Source organism: Zootoca vivipara, chromosome 14, assembly GCF_965207765.1.
Source record: "Zootoca vivipara chromosome 14, rZooViv2.hap1.1, whole genome shotgun sequence".
NCBI lineage: Eukaryota > Metazoa > Chordata > Lepidosauria > Squamata > Lacertidae > Zootoca > Zootoca vivipara.
Genome location: NC_142597.1, coordinates 11,416,761 through 11,436,809, shown reverse-complemented (window position 1 = coordinate 11,436,809; position 20,049 = coordinate 11,416,761). Strand labels below are relative to the sequence as shown.

General features: G+C 47.3%; 1 protein-coding gene across 2 annotated transcripts in view; it reads left to right on the top strand.

The window, feature by feature from the left end:
* AEBP1 (AE binding protein 1) overlaps positions 1–20,049 on the top strand; it is a 50,613-nt gene extending 30,564 nt beyond the window's left edge. For both annotated transcript variants that reach the window (XM_035139151.3, XM_035139152.3), the window contains exons 15-22: positions 1,232–1,323; positions 2,448–2,571; positions 4,112–4,308; positions 5,451–5,630; positions 11,226–11,565; positions 13,278–13,417; positions 16,774–16,873; positions 17,922–20,049. In XM_035139151.3, the coding sequence (XP_034995042.3) occupies positions 1,232–1,323; positions 2,448–2,571; positions 4,112–4,308; positions 5,451–5,630; positions 11,226–11,565; positions 13,278–13,417; positions 16,774–16,873; positions 17,922–18,496 (1,748 nt within the window). In that variant the 3' untranslated portion in view covers positions 18,497–20,049. The remainder of the gene's footprint in view (positions 1–1,231; positions 1,324–2,447; positions 2,572–4,111; positions 4,309–5,450; positions 5,631–11,225; positions 11,566–13,277; positions 13,418–16,773; positions 16,874–17,921) is intronic.

Genomic DNA, 20,049 nt, shown 5'->3' with positions numbered 1-20,049 from the left:
ACTGATAGCATTACATAAACTAGATAAACAGCATTACAAGGAGGAAACTGTCCCAAGTACCAGAGAAGAATGGCAGGTGAAGTTGATGGACTACGCCGAAATGACTAAAATGACCAGAAGAGTCAGAAATCAGGATGACCAAAATTTTAATAAGGAATGGGGAAAATTTATACCTTATCTTAAAGACCATTGTAAACAGTTAAAATCGTTAGTAGGATTAGAATATCACTTGTAGTTTAAGGCTGAATTCTGGACACAATGGAAGAGGTAAAGGATTTGGACCATCATAAAAGATGCGGGAGGAAATGATTAATAATAGGACTCACAAAGGGGAGGTTGGAAGTCCAGGAGATTTTTAAAAAGAAAATGTCCCAAGTACTGTACGTACATGCAAAGGTTTTGGGGGACAAAGTGGTGGCCACTATTGATTAGGCTGTGGAGCCAGGGGCGTAGGAAGATAGGGGCGGTGGGGGCGGTGCGCCCTGAGCAACGCAATCCCAGGGGCGCCATCGCCGCTGCCCGCCCCGCCACCCCAAACGTGCGCCCCGCCCGGAAACGCGCGCCACGTCATTGCGCACAGCGCGCGCTGCCCCCAGAATGCGCGCCACGTCACTGGGGGTAGCGTGCCTGCTCTCCGCTCCCCCGGTGGTGGAGCATGAAGCTCCGCCGCTGTGTGGAGCCAGCTTCATGCAGCAGAAACAACGTAGCCAGGATTGACAAAACACCCAGGAGCTAGACTAGAGCAGGGGGTTGGTCCACTGTCCCTCAGACCTTGTGGGGGGCTGGACTATATTTTTTGATGGGGGAAATGAACGAATTCTATGCCCCCACAAATAACCCAGAGACACATTTTATGAAAGCACACATTCTACTCATGTAAAAACACGCTGATTCTCGGACCATCCGCGGGCCGGATTTAGAAGGCGATTGGGCCGCATCCGTCCCCCGGGCCTTAGTTTGCCACCCATGAGTCACTAGAGAGTCCATATTACTGGAAGGCAGGAGGAGGAGGTGGAGGAGGAGGAGGGAAGAACGAAGGGTTGCCTCCAGTGCTAGCCCTACTTCCACAAATAACATTTTAACTGCCTTTTTTTTGGTACTTACCAAACATACAGATTTTAATTAAGCTGCTTTCTCTATTTAAAAAGCAGCGTATATAAATATATTAAATAATAGCATAAATAAAATGATCAATTTCTGCCTTTGAGTCCCTCTCTTACTTTTTTTGCAGGCATCCACAGCTATTACAGCCTGCAGAACGAAGTGATGACATCAGTAGACAACCTGGACTTCCGCCATCACAACTACAAGGACATGAGACAGGTGAGGAGAAGAGCCTCAGCCTTGACATTTGCTGCTTTCAAGAGGCTTTGGTTAGGTACAGTGGTACCTTGGTTCTCAAACTTGATCTGTTCTGGAGGTCTGTTTCAAAACGAAGTCACGGTTTCCCATAGAAAGCAATGCAAAATGGATTAATCCGTTCCAGACTTTTAAAAACAACCCCTAAAACAGCAATTTTACTATCTAAACGAGACCATTGATCCATAAATTGAAAGCAATAAAAAATGTACTGCAGTCACGCAATCAAGCAATCAGTAGCTGAACTGGGTTCCACACAGTCACAAAAACAAAACAAAAAAGAGCCGCAAAAACTAAAACGCAAAATAAAGAGCAATAACAGACAGACCTCAGCGTAACACTCAGAACAGAAGTGTGGCACTCAAAATGGAGCACGTTTGGCTTCCGAAAGATGTCGCAAACCGGACCACTTACTTCTGGCTTTGCAGTGTTTGGGTTCCAAGTTGTTTGAGTACCAAGGTGTTTGAGAACCAAGGTACCACTGTATAAGCAAGAAAGGAAGAAAATGTGGCAGTGACTCAATCCCAGAACCGCTCCCAGTGGCTCGGCTCAAGCAGAATAGAGTTCCTGAGAGCTCTATCTACCCATTTCACTGCTGCTCTGCCTTTACTGAGCATTTGTTCTGATTTGTTTGCTGGGAGGTTATATGCCAATGAGTATTCATCCTGGTTTGTTGCACGGTGTCTATTCATCTTCCCATTAATCATTTATTCATCCCACACTTTTCAATGTCTTTCCCTGTAACGTGCCTAACCACAAAAGTCAGTCTCTCTCTTTTTGAAGCGGATTTGTTGTGCTGAGTTGTGCCAGAGTTCTTTAATCAACTCCAGTTGCGCAAACCTAAACTTTCAAGTCTGTGCTCGACTCCCTCCCACAAAATGTTCAGTCTGGAGGTGCCATCTGTATTTAGAAGTCCTCTTTGCAAATGAAAAACAACAACAACATATTTCGGAAATAAAGGTGCTGTTTTTATGAATCTGAACTCCCAACTTCCCAGTCTCTCCATCATGTATAATAAGTCTCACCTCATTCTTCTGAAGACCGTTGGTTGAGTGGTCAGCAAATTGCAATGCTTTCTCTCCCTCCAGCTTATGAAGGTGGTGAATGAAGAATGTCCCTCCATCACCCGTATCTACAACATTGGCAAGAGTTCCCGAGGACTTAAGATCTACGCCATGGAGATCTCTGACAATCCAGGAGAGCATGAGCTAGGTGAGAGATGCACGCCATTAGATGGTCTAAAAGTGCCCATCAACACATTTCAGTTTTGACCCCCATTTGCACTCTGCATTTTAGGCACTGTGATACCACTTTAAGCAGTCATGACTCCCCCCCAAAGACTCCTGGGATCTGCCTCAAAGCCCATTACAGCCCTGAGGCTTTGAGGCAGGCGAGGGCAAGTATTCAGATGAGCAAACATCCCTGCAAGCCCAGTGCAAAGTCATGTTTTTCTAAGTCTGAGTCGATGCATCAGCTGACATGCTCCATTTCCCAGCGTTAACTTGCTGGCACACGAAGCCCTGGGAGTGAACCGTGTAAGAGTATGATGTTAACCTAGTTCAATCATGACTCTCTTCCAGAAAACAAGAGAACATTGTTTTAACAAGGTCTGCTCTCCATATAGTCGGGTTAGCACGCCTGAGTTATTTTAACTGCTTTGGGTTATTTGCTTGGCTTTCACCTTTGTCAACATTTCCATAACAATGTCTGGGCCTGATGTTCAGCTTATTATTATTATTATTATTATTATTATTATTATTATTATTATTATTAGTATGCTTACCATAGCCATCTCATTAGTGTTTTATAAATACTGGTACCAAAAAAAGCCCCAAACCTCCTATTCCATCCCACAACTCTTTTGGAACAAATCCGTTGTGCCAGGACTTTTTGTAAGCCAGCTTCGTAGATTGTCTGGACTCTCCATCTTAATACTCTGAGCTGGGAAACAGCACTCCCAAAAGGTTTATGAATGCCTGCCTTCTCTGGATGCCATTCAACATTTTGACTGACGCAATTATAAACATGGAATATTCCAGTACCTCGAGAGCGAGGCTGAAGCAGAGGCCAAATGCTCACAGCTTCCAGGTTTCTATTGAGTACTGGCAACATTTTGGTCATAGGAGCCAACTCCTAGGGGCCGAGGTCCCTTCAGCCTCCCCATAAAATATTTGAGAGGGCAAGCCCCCCCAATTGATGGGCATTGCCTTGTGATCGATTATATGCAGTGGGACTTACCCCCCCCCCATATTTTCTTAAAGTTGGCACCCTCTGATATGGGTGGTGTGAAAAGGGGGAGGGTATTAGTAGGGCTATCACCAGATGGGGAAAAAATTAAAGTAATTAACAGTATGAGTTTTTGTCCATCAATTGATGAATGAATAATTTGGGTTGTAGCCAAAGCTGGTCCTTCTCATGGAAGTCAATGGACATGACTGACTTGGCTTCCTTAATTTTAATGGGTCTCTCCTGAGTACAACTCAGCAGCCCCAAAGAAGCTCACTAGTTCTTGCCTTTCCATATCAGAGAGTTTGAGGCTGCTACTGGAGTTTGCGCAAAGGGCCACCCTAAGTGCGGGGGGTGGGGAATGGGAGGACAACACGGGTTGGAATGCAACGGGTTGACAACAACATCATCTAGATTCTCTGGAGCTAAGAACCACAACTTCAGAGTATGGAAGGGACCTTGCTTAGGTGAGCCTTTTCTAATGGAGCAGCATGGCAAACCTGCCTCCTTCCTTGGCTTCTTGCAGGAGAGCCAGAGTTCCGCTACACAGCGGGAATCCACGGCAATGAGGTGCTGGGTCGGGAGCTGCTGCTCATGTTGATGCAGTTTATGTGCAAGGAATACAAGGATGGGAACCCTCGTGTGCGGAACCTGGTGACGGAGACCCGCATTCACCTCGTCCCCTCACTCAACCCCGATGGCTATGAGATTGCCAGCCAGATGGTAAGTCTGGATGGGATCAGGCTTTGCAGTGTGGATGGAGAGACTGAAGTAGGAATGGTTTCTCTCGATTTCTCTCGATTTCTTATTTTTCCAGCTCAAGCTTTGTATTCCACATTTCCACTTCAGTTTGCGACTTAAAAAAAAAAAGTCGTGAAAATTCAATTTCATTTTAGGGTGATTTTCTTCTGATACACACTTTTCTGAATGAACGTTTGCCTATTGTACACACATTTTTGCAAGGCGACTTAAAAAAAATTATAATGCATTTTGTGTGTCAATTTCACATATACTGTATATGCACACTTTATACTAGTGCATGCATTTTTGTACACATTACCTGGCTGGAGAACTGCGCTGCCAAATTCAGAGAAGTGTGAATTTTGACAGGTTTGCATCTTGTTTCAGAAAGTGCAAATTGGGTACATTTGCCATTGAATGTTAATTTAATTTAATTTAATTTACCCCCCATCCCAACTCTAAAGAGAGGGAAGAGAAGTAAGGGCTGGAGCGGGGAAGGGAGTTAGATTGAAGAAAACAGTTTGTGTGTGTGTGTGTGTGTGTGTGTGTGTGTGTGTGTGTGTGTGTGTGTAATCTAAGTCTTCTGACAAGGGATTCGCAGTGTTTTACTAGCCTGGACTTGCTAGCCAAACCAAAGATGGTGGTGGGTATGATCTAGTTACTGTTGTTCTGCAGCAGTTTGTATTGAACAGTATTCATTGTTTGCTCAATATGTTTGTTTTTTCCTCATTTACATCCTATTGTGTTTTTATATGAATACTGTATATAGACTAAAATGTTAGCTAATTCTTTAATGCTAATGTTAATACTGTGAGTCAGTTTGGACTCAGTGTTGTTGCTGGAAAAATGAAAAAAAAGTTAAATATCAAACTTCTGCAGCAAAATGACCAAACAACCCCCAGACTTCCATTCTACCCAGTGCAGCTGGGGAAGAGGCAAATATCACTATGCCACTGCCAAAACAAGCCTCTCCCATCCCTGCAGCTCCAATACTCACCAGAGGACAGTGGTACCAAGCAAACATTTGAAAGCCTAGTCGTGATTTAGGCTACCTGAAAAGCAAACCTATGGTTTCTGTCACCAGTGTGAATAACCGCGAGACCACATCCTCTTTCTCTTTGCAGGGCTCTGAGCTGGGGAACTGGGCCCTGGGCCACTGGAGTGAGGAAGGGTATGATATCTTTGAGAACTTCCCTGATCTCAACAGCGTCCTCTGGGCTGCAGAAGAGAGGAAATGGGTACCGCACAAAGTCCCCAACCACCATATCCCCATCCCTGAGCACTATCTCGCAGAGGACACTGCGGTAAGTATTCTCTTGCTTCCGTACAAGCTTGACTTGGCATGCAAATCCTGAAAAGGGCAGCTGCGGGAGAATTTGGAGGGTGCTACTCCCCCCCTTGGTGGATTAGTTTTTATTTATTGAATTGTTCTTCAAAGGCATTGCATTGGCTTACTTAGCAAATGGATACAAAATAAAAAAATTCCTTCAGTAGCACCTTAAAGACCAACTAAGTTTATATTTTGGTATGAGCTTTCGTGTGCATGCACACTTCTTCAGATACACTAGAAACAGAAGTGTCAGACCCTATATATATACAGAGGGTGGTGGGGGTGGGTGGGAATGGGAGATGGGCTGATGGGAGTGGTAAACCTGTAGATGGGTGTTAATGGCTGCTGATGGCTGCAATTAGTCCTGGGCTGAGGTGCTAAAGAAAGCTTGATCATGCATAATGAGATAAGAATCCGATATCTCTATTCATCCCAGGTGCTTCCATGGTTTTAAGCTTGGTAATGATTTCCAATTCAGCAACTTCCCTTTCCAGTCTGTTCCTGAAATTTTTCTGTAATAAAACAGCTGCTTTGAGATCTTGTATAGAATGTCCTGGGAGATTGAAGTGTTCTCCTACTGGTTTTTCAGTCTTATGGTTCCTGATGTCAGATTTATGTCCATTTATCCTTTGGCGTAGGGTTTGGCCTGTTTGTCCAATATAGAGAGCTGAAGGGCACCGTTGGCATTTGATGGCATACACAATGTTAGAAGATGAGCAATTAAATAGTCCTGAGATGGTATGTTGGATGTTGTTGGGGCCAGTAATGATGTTGTCCGGGTGTATGTGGCAGCAAAGTTGGCATCTGGGTTTATTGCAGGCTCTGGTACCAGTGTTCATGTTAAGTCTGGTGGTTGTATTATTGTGGGTGAGGAGTTGTTTAAGATTGGGTGGCTGTCTGTAGGCAATGAAAGGTCTTCCTCCCAGAGCTTGAGAAAGGGAGCTGTCATTGTCTAGAAGAGGCTGTAGATCTCTGATGATGCGTTGTACTGTTTTAACTTGGGAGCTGTATGTGATGACTAGTGGTGTTCTGTTATTTTCTTTTTTGGGTCTGTCTTGCAGCAGGTTCTCCCTAGGTATCAGTCTGGCTCTGTTGATCTGTTGTTTAACTTCATCAGGTGGATATTTTAGTTCTAAAAAGGTTTGCTGTAGATCTCTTAGGTGAGATTCTCTGTCTGTAGAGTTGGAACAGATACTGTTGTAACGTAGGGCCTGGCTGTATACGATGGATTGTTTGGTATGTTTGGGATGGTAGCTAGAAGCATGTAGATATGTTTGTCGGTCAGTTGGTTTTCTGTATAAGGTGGTGTCTATACGTCCATCCTGTATTTTTATAGTAGTGTCCAAAAAATGTATTTCTTGCATAGATTGGTTCATTGTTAGGTTGATGGTGGGGTGAAAGTCATTGAATGTCTGGTGGAAGGTTTCCAGGGTCTGTTGTCCATGTGTCCAGATAATAAAGATATCGTCAATGTATCATAGGTACAAGAGAGGTTTGAGTGGGTAGGAGTCTAGGAAACGATGTTCTAAGTCTGCCATGAAGATGTTGGCATACTGTACCTACGATACATTGACGATATCTTTATTATTATTTTTTTATTTTGCTTCGACTCAGACCAACACGGCTACCTACCTGTAACTAGCAAATGGATACAGTCGGGGAAACTTTGGTTAGCAGCTTGTGGTTCATCTGGGGAGAACTAAGCCACAAGCCTGGGGTGGGGCACAGGGGCGTAGCTAGCTGCTCCGACACCTGGGGTGCGGTGGGGGCAGGGCGAGCCACCCACGGGGGCTGCCCACAGAGTCCGCAAGCCCCACGCTGCCGTTTCGGGCAGTACGGGGCCCTGAGCCAACGCATCACTCTCAGAAGAGATGTGTGGCTCGGGCGCACTGCAGGCCAGACCCTGCGGTAAGTGCTGTCCCCCGCGGTGTGCCATTTTGTCACCCCCTCAGGGATGATACCCAGGGCGGCCCACACACCCCACACCTCCCTTCTTACGCCCCTGGTGGGTTGACACTAAGCCCAACGATGGCTCTGTTCAGCACAGCAGAGCAGCAGAATGTTTGCTTCTTTGTGCCAAGCCATAATTCGGCTTAGCGCTAGGTGCAAACTGGACTAATAGTCTCTCTCTCTCTCTCTATATATATATACCTGTATGTATATATATATGTATATGGAAAACAACTACCGCGACACTGGAATTTTTTGGGTGGGCAGAGCTGGGCAGATCAGGCAGAGTTTGAATCATTGAGACTTTTTTTGGAAGAAGCACAGATGTCGTTGCTTAAGCCAGAAATTTCCCTGTTCTGTAAGCGGCCTCGTGTTCTTCCGATTAAAGCTGCTGTGCCAAATATTAAAATGCCTCTTCTTTCTGCAACAACAAAATCTTAGAGCTGGTTCTTCCAACAGCAACAACAATAAAATCTTCGGGTAAATAAACAGTGCTCACTGAAAAATTGCGCTTGCTTTAATTCTACTCACTGCTTTTATGTCAGGATGTGTAAATGTTCTTGTTTTGCTTTAGTTTTTTTGAAATCATAACTTTTTTTTCCAAGTTGCTTGGAAACTTGCCGGAGGACAGGTTTCAAATCAAACAAATTAATTAATAGGAAGTGACCTGATCCCTATCCCATCTGGGCCACAGCTTGCTTGTGTGTGAGAGTGCTTATTTATTTGCATAAAAAACAACAAAACAGTATTATAAAAGCAGAGACATGGGCGTAGGCAGGGGGGCAGGAGGGGGCAGCTGCCCCCCTAGAAGCAAAAAAATTAATGTATTTTACAGACCATAACCAGCACTTTTCCCCTCCAAAAACTGAAGTGGAAAGGGCTTTGCTTTAGCAAGAGCAGCTAAGTCTCCGCTTGCTGGGGGGGGGGACACACAGCAGTAACAAAAACACATCAAATAAATAAAGCAAAGTGGCTACCAGTAGTTAAGCAGTTAAGACAATGGAGCATATATCCCCAGGCAAGATTCGATAGCTGACCATTTCACCCTATTGTTCTTAAGTGGGAGCTGTTAATGAGCATTCAGGAGCATTAAGAGTTCTATTGGCGATTTAATGAGGGTGCAGACTCAGGGGATTCAATTTGACTAAGGTGGCTCTGCAAGGCTAAAAAGAAGTGAATAAGAAAGGGGGGGCTGTAGCTTTGACAGACACAGTGATGTTTATAAAAAGCATTGGTGTTCCAGTCTGCCCCTCCTCCTGCATCTGTATACTGTAAATCAGGGGTGGCCACCTCCCAAGAGACTCTGATCTACTCAGAGTTTAAAACTGGGGGTGATCTACCCCCTTTTGGGGGGTTCAGGTCAAAGCTGTTTAGTTTTTTTTAAAGGAAGGGAAGCCCTGTTTTTTGGGGTTTAGGTCAAACTTGTTGAGCTTCTTTTAGGAGGGAGGGAGGTCCATTTTTGTTTAGGGCTTCAGGTCATAGTGCAACTTTTTTGAGGGAGGAGGAAAATTTTGGGTGAGCTTTTTTTAGGGGTGCCAGTGACCTACCAGTGATCTACCACAGACATCCAGTGATCTACTGGTAGATCACAATCTACCTGTTGGACGTGCCTGCTGTAAATCAAGCAGAGAGAAAGCTGCTTACAAGGCTCCTGTACATGCAGAGTTCCAGCATCCCAGAGGCACCCAGAGGCACCCACAAATATGAGTTATCCCTCTCTCTATTTCTTCCTTCCTTCCCTCCCTCTTCCATCTTTAATAAAATACGGGGGGGGGGGCAGATAAGCCCCACATAGAAAGCCCATCAACATGGGGGGATGACTCTTTCAAATACGGTATTTACCAGTAATTGGGGGGGGGAGGGGCACCTAGGTCTCTAGGAGTTGGCTGCTATGCCTAGGAGTAGGGCAATTCAAGAAAGCAGAATGATGCATATGGTATGGTAATATATCAATAGAATCGTAGAATTGTAGTCGGAAGGGACCACAAGGGTCATCTAGTCCAACCCGCTGCAATGCAGGATTTTTTTCCTTGAACCATGGTTGAAATATTATGCTGATATGCAGCAACGCCTCGGAGCCGTCGTGGCTGCGGCCATGCCTTGCCCCGCCCTCGCCTGCCCTTCCACCCCCTCTCGCCTGCCCGACCCTCCTGTCCTCTTGCTGCAGAGTTCCAGCATCACAGCGTCATCCAGAGACACCCACAAATATGAGTTATCTCTCTCTCTATTTCTTCCTTCCTTCCCTCCCTCTTCCATCCTTAATAAAATACGGGGGGGGGCAGATAAGCCCCACATAGAAAGCCCATCAACATGGGGGGATGACTCTTTCAAATACGGTATTTACCAGTAATTGGGGGGGGGCACCTAGGCCTCTAGGAGTTGGATGCTATGCCTAGGAGTAGGACAATTCAAGAAAGCAGAATGATGCATATGCTATGGTAATATATCAATAGAATCATAGAATTGTAGTCGGAAGGGACCACAAGGGTCATCTAGTCCAACCCCCTGCAATGCAGGATTTTTTCCTAAGGTGGGGCTTGAACCATGGTTGAAATATTATGCTGATATGCAGCAACACCTCGGAGCCGTCGTGGCTGCGGCCGTGTCTTGCCTCGCCCTCGCCCACCCTGTCACCCCCTCTCGCCTGCCCGACCCTCCCGTCCTCTCCAGCCAAGCAGGGTAGCCGCCAACGCTACCAGCCCCAGAAGCACAAGGTGGCCGCTGTTGCCACTGCCACGATGTCATCAGGCCCGTTGGCCCTTTAGCCCCGCCCACTTTGTGGCCCCTCCCCTTCTGTGCCTTGGCCCCGCCCCTGAATGACCATGGCTTGCCCCCCCCTAGTTTTGATCCTGGCTACGCCCCTGAGCAGAGATACAGCTATAATACCCAGCACAACAGTAGCCTACTTTAACTACAGATAAAGAACACTGATGCCTTTGACTGGCTGTGTCTCGGTCACAAAAGACTTTGCCACCTGATTATTTTAATGGTAGGGACAGAACAACCTAAATTGTATAGAAATTTATTCACGTATGGAAAGAAGCAGAAGTACCAGTAAAGGACGAATGGATACAAAAACTTATGGAATATGCAGAAATGGTGAAACTTACCAGAAGTATAAGAAATCAAGATAACAAGCTTTTTATAAAAGAATGGAAATGGTTTATTGAATACTGTATTTACAGATAAATTGTAAACACATAAGAGCATCAGCAGGATTAGTATCATAACCTGCAGTTTTATAAGAGTGTATATTTACAGTAGATGATTAAATGAGCAAATTAAGTCAATTTGGATATGCAGAAGATATTAAGAAATAAATTTAAGGGACCACAGAAAGAGGGGGAAGGAAGTCAAATTTTGGAACGTCAAATTGATCGCAAAACTAATGAAATGTATAAACTTGAAAAGTATAAATAAAAAACTAAAACTGAAATAGAACAGTATGTGCCAGGGCTTGAGGCTGTGGTCGTCTTCTGCATGCAGAATATGTGCTTTGCCCCTGAGCTATAAATTTCTGCACCTGTTGGCCCCACTTTGACTACAGCCCTTCACACCTGAAATTGTGCTGTGTGGCCCCCCCTTTTCTCCCTCTCCTTTCCCCTCCTCCCTCCTCCAGATGGCAGTGGAGGTGAGAGCTATCATGGCCTGGATGGAAAAGAACCCTTTTGTCCTTGGCGCCAACTTCCAGGGTGGGGAGAAGCTTGTCTCCTATCCCTATGACATGGCTCGCCCTGTCAACGAGAACGAAGTGGCGCCTCCAGTGTTGGATGATTATGAAGAGGAGAACCCGGAAAGCAGGGAGACTCCGGACCACGCCATCTTCCGCTGGCTGGCGATTTCCTATGCTTCGGCCCACCTCAGCATGACCGATACCTTCCGGGGAGGTTGCCATTCTCAGGATATGACCAACGGGATGGGGATTGTCAATGGCGCCAAGTGGCACCCTCGGGTGGGCAGTAAGTGTTGAAGACTGGGGGAGAGGTGGGATGAATGGAGACAACCTATGGGCATAATGTGAGTCACTGAGGGTGGTAAGGATGTGCAGGACAGGGATGCACACTTAGAAATGTTTCCTCTTATTTCCCATTCATTAGTGTCGCATTTTGCTTCACAGTAGGAAACCAGCCTGTCCTTTGGTGCCTGTAACTTTGGTGTTTTCCAGCCAAATGGCACAGCCTTTTCGGGTGTTTTTTTTAAAAAAAACGAAAGCCTGCCATGTTTCACACAGATTGGGCAAAGGTTCTCTGTTTTATAAGCAATTAAAAATGGGGTTTTTATGACACAGATGGAGCTGTTTTTCGTGTTGTGCCCCTTTCAGAGCACTCCCCTCTGTACAGAACGCTGGATATATCAATTTGCTTAGCGATGCAGTACAATTATCTGCTGTCAGGAACCCCTTTTATGAGAAATGAATGGGATGACAAGGGCCATAGCTCAGTGGAAGACAATCTGCTTTGCATGCAGAAGGTCCCAGGTTTGAATGTTGCCAGTCTGAAACCCTGGAGAGCTGCTGCCAGTCAGTGTAGACAGTACTGAGCTAGAGGCAGCTTCCTATGTGCTTATGTTGCTAAAAGGATTCTCATTTTTTTTTAATCATGAAAATGAATAAGGATGTATTTGAGGTTACATACATTTTAGAAATGAATGCATACTCTTAATATGGGGTCAGCCTGGCATAATTCCTTGCGATGCAATAGCTTTATGAAGGAAGCAGACTTAGATCATTTGTTCATCTAGCTGGTGTTGGCTACTCTGACTGGCAGCAGCTCTCCTGGGCCCTCAGCCGTGGTCTTTCCCATCACTTGTTTCGGATCCCGTTCAGCTGAAGATGCCAGCGATCTATCATGGGAACTTCTGCATTCTCTACCAATGCCAAACAAAGCCTGCCTTTAGCGGGCTTTTCTCATTCCCTGACACAAGGGAGGGTCAACTTCTACTTTTTTGTGCTAGATTTTTCTGTGCCTGTCTCAGTTCAGATCCTCCTGGGCTACAAAAGATCTAGGGGGCACCACGTTGGGGAATACTGATCTATTCAGTCACAGAGCAGGCTGGATCACAGCAAATGTCTGTCTCATTTGGCATCCTTCTTCCTACAGTGACGAGTCAGCTGCTTCTAGGAAGTCGAAAGGCTACGGCCCTCTTCCACTGTTCGCCCCAAACAGCTGGCATTCAGGGGTATGGTTTTCTGAACCCAGAGGGTCCACCCATCATGTCTAGTTGCCATTAATAGACCACAACTCTCTCTAATCCCCTCTTTAAAGCCACCTAAGCGAATGGCCGCGGGTGGCGCTGTGGGATAAACCACAGAGCCTAGGACTTGCCGAGCAGAAGGTCAGCGGTTCGAATCCCCGCGACGGGGTGAGCTCCCGTTGTTCGGTCCCAGCTCCTGCCATCCTAGCAGTTTGAAAGCACGCAGTGCAAGCAGCTAAATAGGTACCGCTCCGGCGGGAAGGTAAACAGCGTTTCCATGCGCTGCTCTGGTTCGCCAGAAGCGGCTTAGTCATGACCCAGAAGCTGTGTGCCGGCTCCCTCGGCCAGTAAAGCGAGATGAGTGCCGCAATCCCAGAGTCGTCCGCGACTGGACCTAATGGTCAGGGGTCCCTTTACCTTTAAGCTAATGGCTGCCACCACATCTCGGCGATATATCCTCTTCCATCTTTCCTTGCAGCCATGAATGATTTCAGCTACCTCCACACCAACTGCCTGGAGCTGTCCATCTACCCAGGGTGCGACAAGTTCCCCCATGAAAGCGAATTGCCACAGGAGTGGGAAAACAACAGGGAATCATTGCTGACATTCATGGAACAGGTAAGGAAGGGTCCAGCTTGCGGGTGGCGATGATGGGAGGCCAGGACCCCTGAGCAATGCAGAGTGGGTGGCAAATAAACAACTCACCTGGAGCACTCTGGGAACTAAAGTTAATGCTGACTTTAAAACAGGGGTGGGGAACCTCAGGCTGAATGTGGCCCCCCAGGCCTCCCTGCCTGGCCCTAGGGACTCTCCCAAGGCTACACCCCTTCACTGGCCCTGCTTCACACTCTGAGTGTTTTTGCCTGGCTGAAACATGTCCTGAAACTCCGATGTTGCCTCTGGCATATCTGGCGACAGGAGCGAGCCAGCAGTAACCCCACCGAGCACGTTGGGAGTCCCCTTAATAGGAAAAAAGGGGTCTGCACAGGAGTGTCAGGCCTAATGAGCACAGTAGCTGTTGAGGCTGAAGGTCCCTGCCTCCCCATGGCTGCCTAAGTCCCCTCTTCTCCAGGGTTTCCCCCAAGCAATCTGAGTCTGAGCCTGCATGAAGCTAACCTCTCCTCCACTCTCTTCATGCCTCTCCTAGTTCTGGGAGACTAGAGAGGAGCTTGTCGCAGCAGGAGGAGGACATTCCTGCCTGCTCACCAGCCATACCTACCTCTGCCTATTGGTCTCCCTCCTCTCCTGCTTCTGATTCTGGACTTCTCTCTGCCACCGACTCCCCCTGTTCACTGAGCCCTGTTACCTCCTCAGCTTCTGACACCCCCTTCCAGTCTTCTCCCTCTGACCACTCATTGTCGTCCCAACACCGATCCCCTGGGCTCTGAGCCTTCTTCCCTTGCAGGGGTTCTACAACTGGTTATCACCCCCCCCAATTCTTCTGCATTCAACCAGTCTACGACATCTCGCTGGAAAGGTGCAGGTAGAAGCCGTACAAGTAAAATTGACAATCATTACTACGTTGTCGGGGACTGGGCAGAGGAGGAATGGTGGAGACCGCCAGTGAAGAAGTTCAGAATTACAGCAGGGATTTGAGGGAGGTCACAGCTCAGAGGCAGATGAGGAAAAGCTGGGAAATAATGGGAGAGGAGGAAAAAGCAGCACCGGTGTGTGGGTGTGGGTGTGTAACAGCTGAAGGACACAGTGTCTTTAGAAAGCATTCCAGACCCTCCCTCTCCCTGAACCTGGTGGGCATTGAAAGTAGGAGAGCAGAGACCTCAGAAATAAGAGGGCACATTTCAGCACCCGTAGTTAAGACGCATAATGGGAGAGGGGGGGGGAGACTCGCTCGGAGCAACGCCATTATTCCGAGAGGCCACATTCCCAAGCCTCTCTCTCTCTGATATTTTGAATAAGAGTAGATGGTAAGGACTTTCCCTTGTCTTGTCCATTCCTGCCATGGGGGTTGGTTTCTCTGCTGCCTGACAGACACCTTCTTTTGCCTCTCACCTCACCTCACCCACCCCTGGCAAGTGGCTCTCCAAAGACTGCCCCAAAGGGGGTGCAGCCCCCTTTAATTTGGGCCCCCAGGGAACATCCCCTCCTTCCAGGCCCCACCCCCAGGCCCTCTGCTGCAAATGTCCTTGCCTGGACGGGAGATGGAGATGTAGGAGCTTCTGACCTTTGCATCTAGTCTGCTGCAGGGTGGTAAGAATCATTCTCTCTTGCACCACTCACTTTTGCCACTACCCCTGCCCACCACTGGCATTTGTGCCCCTCCCCGGCCCCCACATGCACATTAAGGTTGCCCAGAAGGAAAGGCAACCCTTGGTCTGGAAAAGGTTCCCTACCCTTGCTTTAAAAGCAGGGGGAGGAGGAAGGCAGATGAGTGCTTTGGGGATGAGTGCTTTGGCCTAAGCCAGAACAGCCTGCAAGACTCGACCGCAGAGGACTTCATGAGAGCCAGTGTGGTGTAGTGGTTAAGAGCGGTAGACTCGTAATCTGGGGAAGCGGGTTCGCGTCTCCGCTCCTCCACATGCAGCTGCTGGGTGACCTTGGGCTAGTCACACTTCTTTGAAGTCTCTCAGCCCCACTCAACTCACAGAGTGTTTGTTGTGGGGGAGGAAGGGAAAGGAGATTGTTAGCCGCTTTGAGACTCCTTCGGGTAGTGATAAAGCGGGATATCAAATCCAAACTCTTCTAGCAAGCCTGCTTCATGTTTCACTTGTGCAGATGGCACTTACGTGCGTGCAGGCAGGAGCAGTGCTCTGCGACTCACACACACACATTGTGCACACTGGCTAGTCCTGCCCATTGCCCCTGAGCATTGAATGCAGGCATCTTGGGGGGGATTCTTCTTTGGGGAATTATAGGGACAGAACTACCTAAACTGTATAGAAACTTATTCATGTATGCTGCTACAGCAGCAGGAATGTTACTTGCCCCAAAATGGAAAGAAGCAGAAGTCTCAGCGAAGGAAGAATGGATGCAAAAACCTATGGAATATGCAGAAATGGCGAAACTTACTGGAAGAGTAAGAAATCAAGACAACAAGACATCTTTTACAGAAGAATGGAAATGGTTTATGGAATATTTACAGATAAATTACAAACAGATAAAAACATTGGCAGGATTAGTGCAATAACCTGCAGTTTTATAAGAGTATATACCTAAGGAAGAGATAAATGAGTAAGTTAATTTGAATATGCAGAAGATATTAAAAATAAATTTAAGGGACTGCAGAAAGGGGGGGAGGAAGTCAAGTTTTGAAATGTCAAAATGATTGTGAAATTAGTGAAATGTATAAACTGGAAAAGTATAAAGAAATAAAAAAGAAACTAAAAATAAATAAAGCCAGCCCACCTCACATGGCAGGGGGAAGGAACTCAGGAAAGGGCTACAGTGGCTGACCTCTGACTAATAAAGCCCTAAATCAAGGGTGGGGAAACTGTGGGTTTCCAGATGGTGTTGGACTCCACAAACTCTCTACAGCCCTAGCCAGCATGGCCAATGGTCAGGGATGATGGGAGTTGGAGTCCCAGGTAGCATTTGGGCAGCTACCTTGTCCTAAGTGGCCTAGGAGCAGTTTACCTGGAGGAATATTGCCTTGCTCATATACTGAGATAATCTGTGAACGCTCCATAGGGGGCTGACAAGGTCAGACCCTTTCTTTTGCGGCACTCTAACTGTGGAAGAACAGGTGCCAGGTGAAACAAACAGGTATGTTTCAGGTGCCAGATGGAAATCCCCCTAAAGCTTTTTGGTGGATTTTTGCTCTTTCAAAACAGCTTCTGGATTTTCCTTCTTTTAATGCTGCATTTTTTTTAAAACGGCATACATTTTAAAAAATTGTATGGCTGGTTCATTTTACAGGGATATGGACTTATGTAAGCAGCCTTGCAATTTGTTGTTTTAGAAAAGATATAAGGGACTTGAAAATAATCCTTCTGCCTGAAATCTCCTCCTCCTTGCAGGTACATCGGGGCCTTAAGGGGACCGTGACAGACCAGCAGGGAGACCCCATTGCAAATGCCTCCATCTCTGTTGTGGGGATCAACCATGACGTGCAAACAGGTATGTCTGGAATACTGAAGGTAGGAATGTGGTAATGAACAGAAAAAAGGTAGATGGCTCTTCCATACGTTAACTGGCCTGCAGTCGAGCCAGCAAACCTCTAGATGCCTGACATCCCAGTAACTGGGAAAGGAAGAGAGCTGAACATGGGGAACCAGAGGAAGAATCCAGTCCAGCTTTCTCCAGTTTCTAAATCACTGGCACAACCGCTTTGCAAAGCTCAAGAGGCTTGCAGGTGTGTTTTTGTTTGCCATGGCTGCTTGTGAATTCTTGGCCTGAGCACATGTGGGCCCTGGCCAAACTATTCCTGTGACTTACACATCTGCAACTTGTAGACTCAAAAGGGATCCCCACCCCTGTTGAAGAACACTTGGCCTACCTTGGCCTTAGCGTTGGCAAAACATCAGGAACAAAGCCCGCTTTAAAATTATTCCTGCCTTTGCCAAATACCTCCTTGCCAGCCGCCCACTTGTTTTCAGTAACGCAGGTTCGTTCACGCATGTTACTAAATGAAGTAGCAGCAGGCATGAAGAACGTGTTTTGTGTGCAGGACTCTTAGCTTACAGACAAGCCTTATTACGTGACTTTCTCCATTTCAAATGCCCGAAGACCTTGCTGCCTTGGAGATATTGTTGCATTACAATATCCCATAACTGTTGGTCATGCTAGGTGGGACTTAGGGAAACCGAAGTCCAATAGGATTTGGAAGGCCACAAGTTCCCACCCCTGCTATAGATCTGTCTCCCCGTTATCTGCCTGCATGGGAAGATGGAAACACCAAAACTATCCTATGGGAGCACAGAAACCTACCATCAACCAGGACTGGCCCTTTGTCTTTTAGCCCAGTATTGCGAACTCTGATTGGCAGCAGTTCTCCAAGGTCCCAGGCAGAAAGACCTTACCTGCTACTTGAGATGGTTTTAAATAGAGATGCCAGGGACTGGACCTAAGCCTTTCTGCATCCAGAGTATACGCTAGACCCCTGAACTAGAAATCCCTCTTGTGTGCAGAACCGTTGTCAAACGCTGCATGTCTTTGTCTGTTTCAGCAAGCGGTGGGGATTACTGGCGCATCCTGAACCCGGGCGAATACCGCGTCACAGCCAGAGCGGAGGGCTACAACCCCAGCATCAAAACCTGCAGCGTCTTTTACGACATCGGAGCCACCCAGTGCAACTTCATCCTGTCGCGGTCCAACTGGAAGCGCATCCGAGAGATCATGGCCATGAACGGGAACGGGCCCCTCGGAAGACCTGTGCCGGGGGGGCGGCCCATGACCCAAAGGGAGCGCCTGCGCTGGAGGATGAGGATGCGGCAGAGAGCTCGCCTGCGCCAGCAGATGCGCAACCGCCTGCGCAACACCGCCACAAGCGCTCCTCCCACGACGCTCCCAACCACAGAGGTCCCCTTCTTGTTCAGCAGCACCACGCTCCCGCCTTGGAGCCGGGAGCCGCCCACTACCGAAACTGCCACCACCTGGGAAACAGAGATCTACACAGAAACTGTGACTGAGTGGGAGACAGTAGCCGATGACGTAACAGTGAAGGAGACCTGGGAGGAGACCACGGGCACCGCTTTCCCCATGACTACGGCAGAGACGTACACCGTGAACTTTGGCGATTAGCTGCAGCCAGCTTGCTATGACTGTAGGCCAGGAACACTCTGAAGACATTCCCAAAGCTTCTCCTCACTCCATTTCCCTGGAGCAGATGCCTATAGCTGGATTATCATAGTACAGTAGGCATCATCACCTGCTTTTAGAATCCACTGAGAAATCCACTTAGCAGGCTATGCCCACCGAGAAATCCATTTAGCAGGCTATGCCAGCCTTAGCATTTACACCCAGGGCCAAGGAACCAGTGGCTCTGCAGATGGCTGTTGGGACAGCATCTCCCACCATTCCTGACTCCTGTGCTGTGCTGCCCGAGACTGATGGGAGCTGCAGCCCAATATTGTCTCGAGGGCCACAGATTCCCCCATTCCTGCCTTCCGCCACTTCTCAAGATGCACATCTCGAGGGTTAACAACTCCGCTTGCTTTAAAGGGGTATCGGTCGAATCCTACAGCAACCTAACATTTGCCAAATGGGAAAAGGAGGAGAGTAGCTGAGCTGGGCTCTGAAACAGAAAATGGGCCAAGAACAGAATCCTCTCCCCTGGCTGATTACATGAAACTCATGCATGTTGGCATTCCTTCCTCCACCCCACTTTTGCCCTGAACAGTACTCTTTGTAGCAGGGGTAGCCAAGGCCATGCTGGCCAGGCGGGAATTGGGATCCAACCATTTCTAGGGGGAACTACTTTGGCTATCCCAGTTTAAAAGCGTGGCATGAGATTTGAGGAATAGGGAGGGAATGAACGCAAACCTGGCCAACATCCAGCGACCCAGAATTCCATGCTCCCTGCCCTGAATGCATTTGGAGAATTAAAAAAAAAAGAATAGGTGGCATTATGTATCTTCAGATTTATACCCTTAGGCACAATTTAGTACACAGTTGCATATGCACTCGTCTCCTTAAAAAAAAAACCCTGTAGGTTGCAAGTATTCTATCACTGTGCTGGATCATAGCCTTTATTTTTGGGAAAGGGTGTGTGCAGAATTCAGAGGACTTGTTCCAGCTTTGGAACAATATTTGAGCAAGGGGCGGCGACAGATGTACTATGTGAAGCTCAAAGTACATGGTGGCAGCCAAGCTTAAACGTTTCTGAATTGAAGTCCCTTGCCCAAGGTTTTCTTCTCCACAAGGGCTAGAATCTTCATAGCTTTCAAAGCAATTCTTTATTAAAAGGTTGCAGCCGACCTCCTAACAGTTATTCCAGCTAGTTTCTCACCCCCATAGTGGGGAACATGTGGACTTCCGTCTGCTGCTGGACTCCCAACTACCATCAGCCCCAGCCAGGATAGGTAGTGGTCAAGGATGATGGGACTTGGTATCCCAACAACAGCTACAGAGCTGCACGTTTCCCCACCCTGACCTAACCAAAGTTGCAGTTTTCCCATTAATAAGCCTGTCAATTTCAGCAGCCAAGAGAGGGGAAATGGAACTTTGCCAAGTTCAACAATAAAGGGCACCCAGGCCACAGCTGCCCAGGTGGCAGGTCCAGTGCCACATTGAGCTCTTTGTCTTTCCAACAGTTCTTTGTTATATGAATAAAGTGAGTTATATATAAAAAGGAA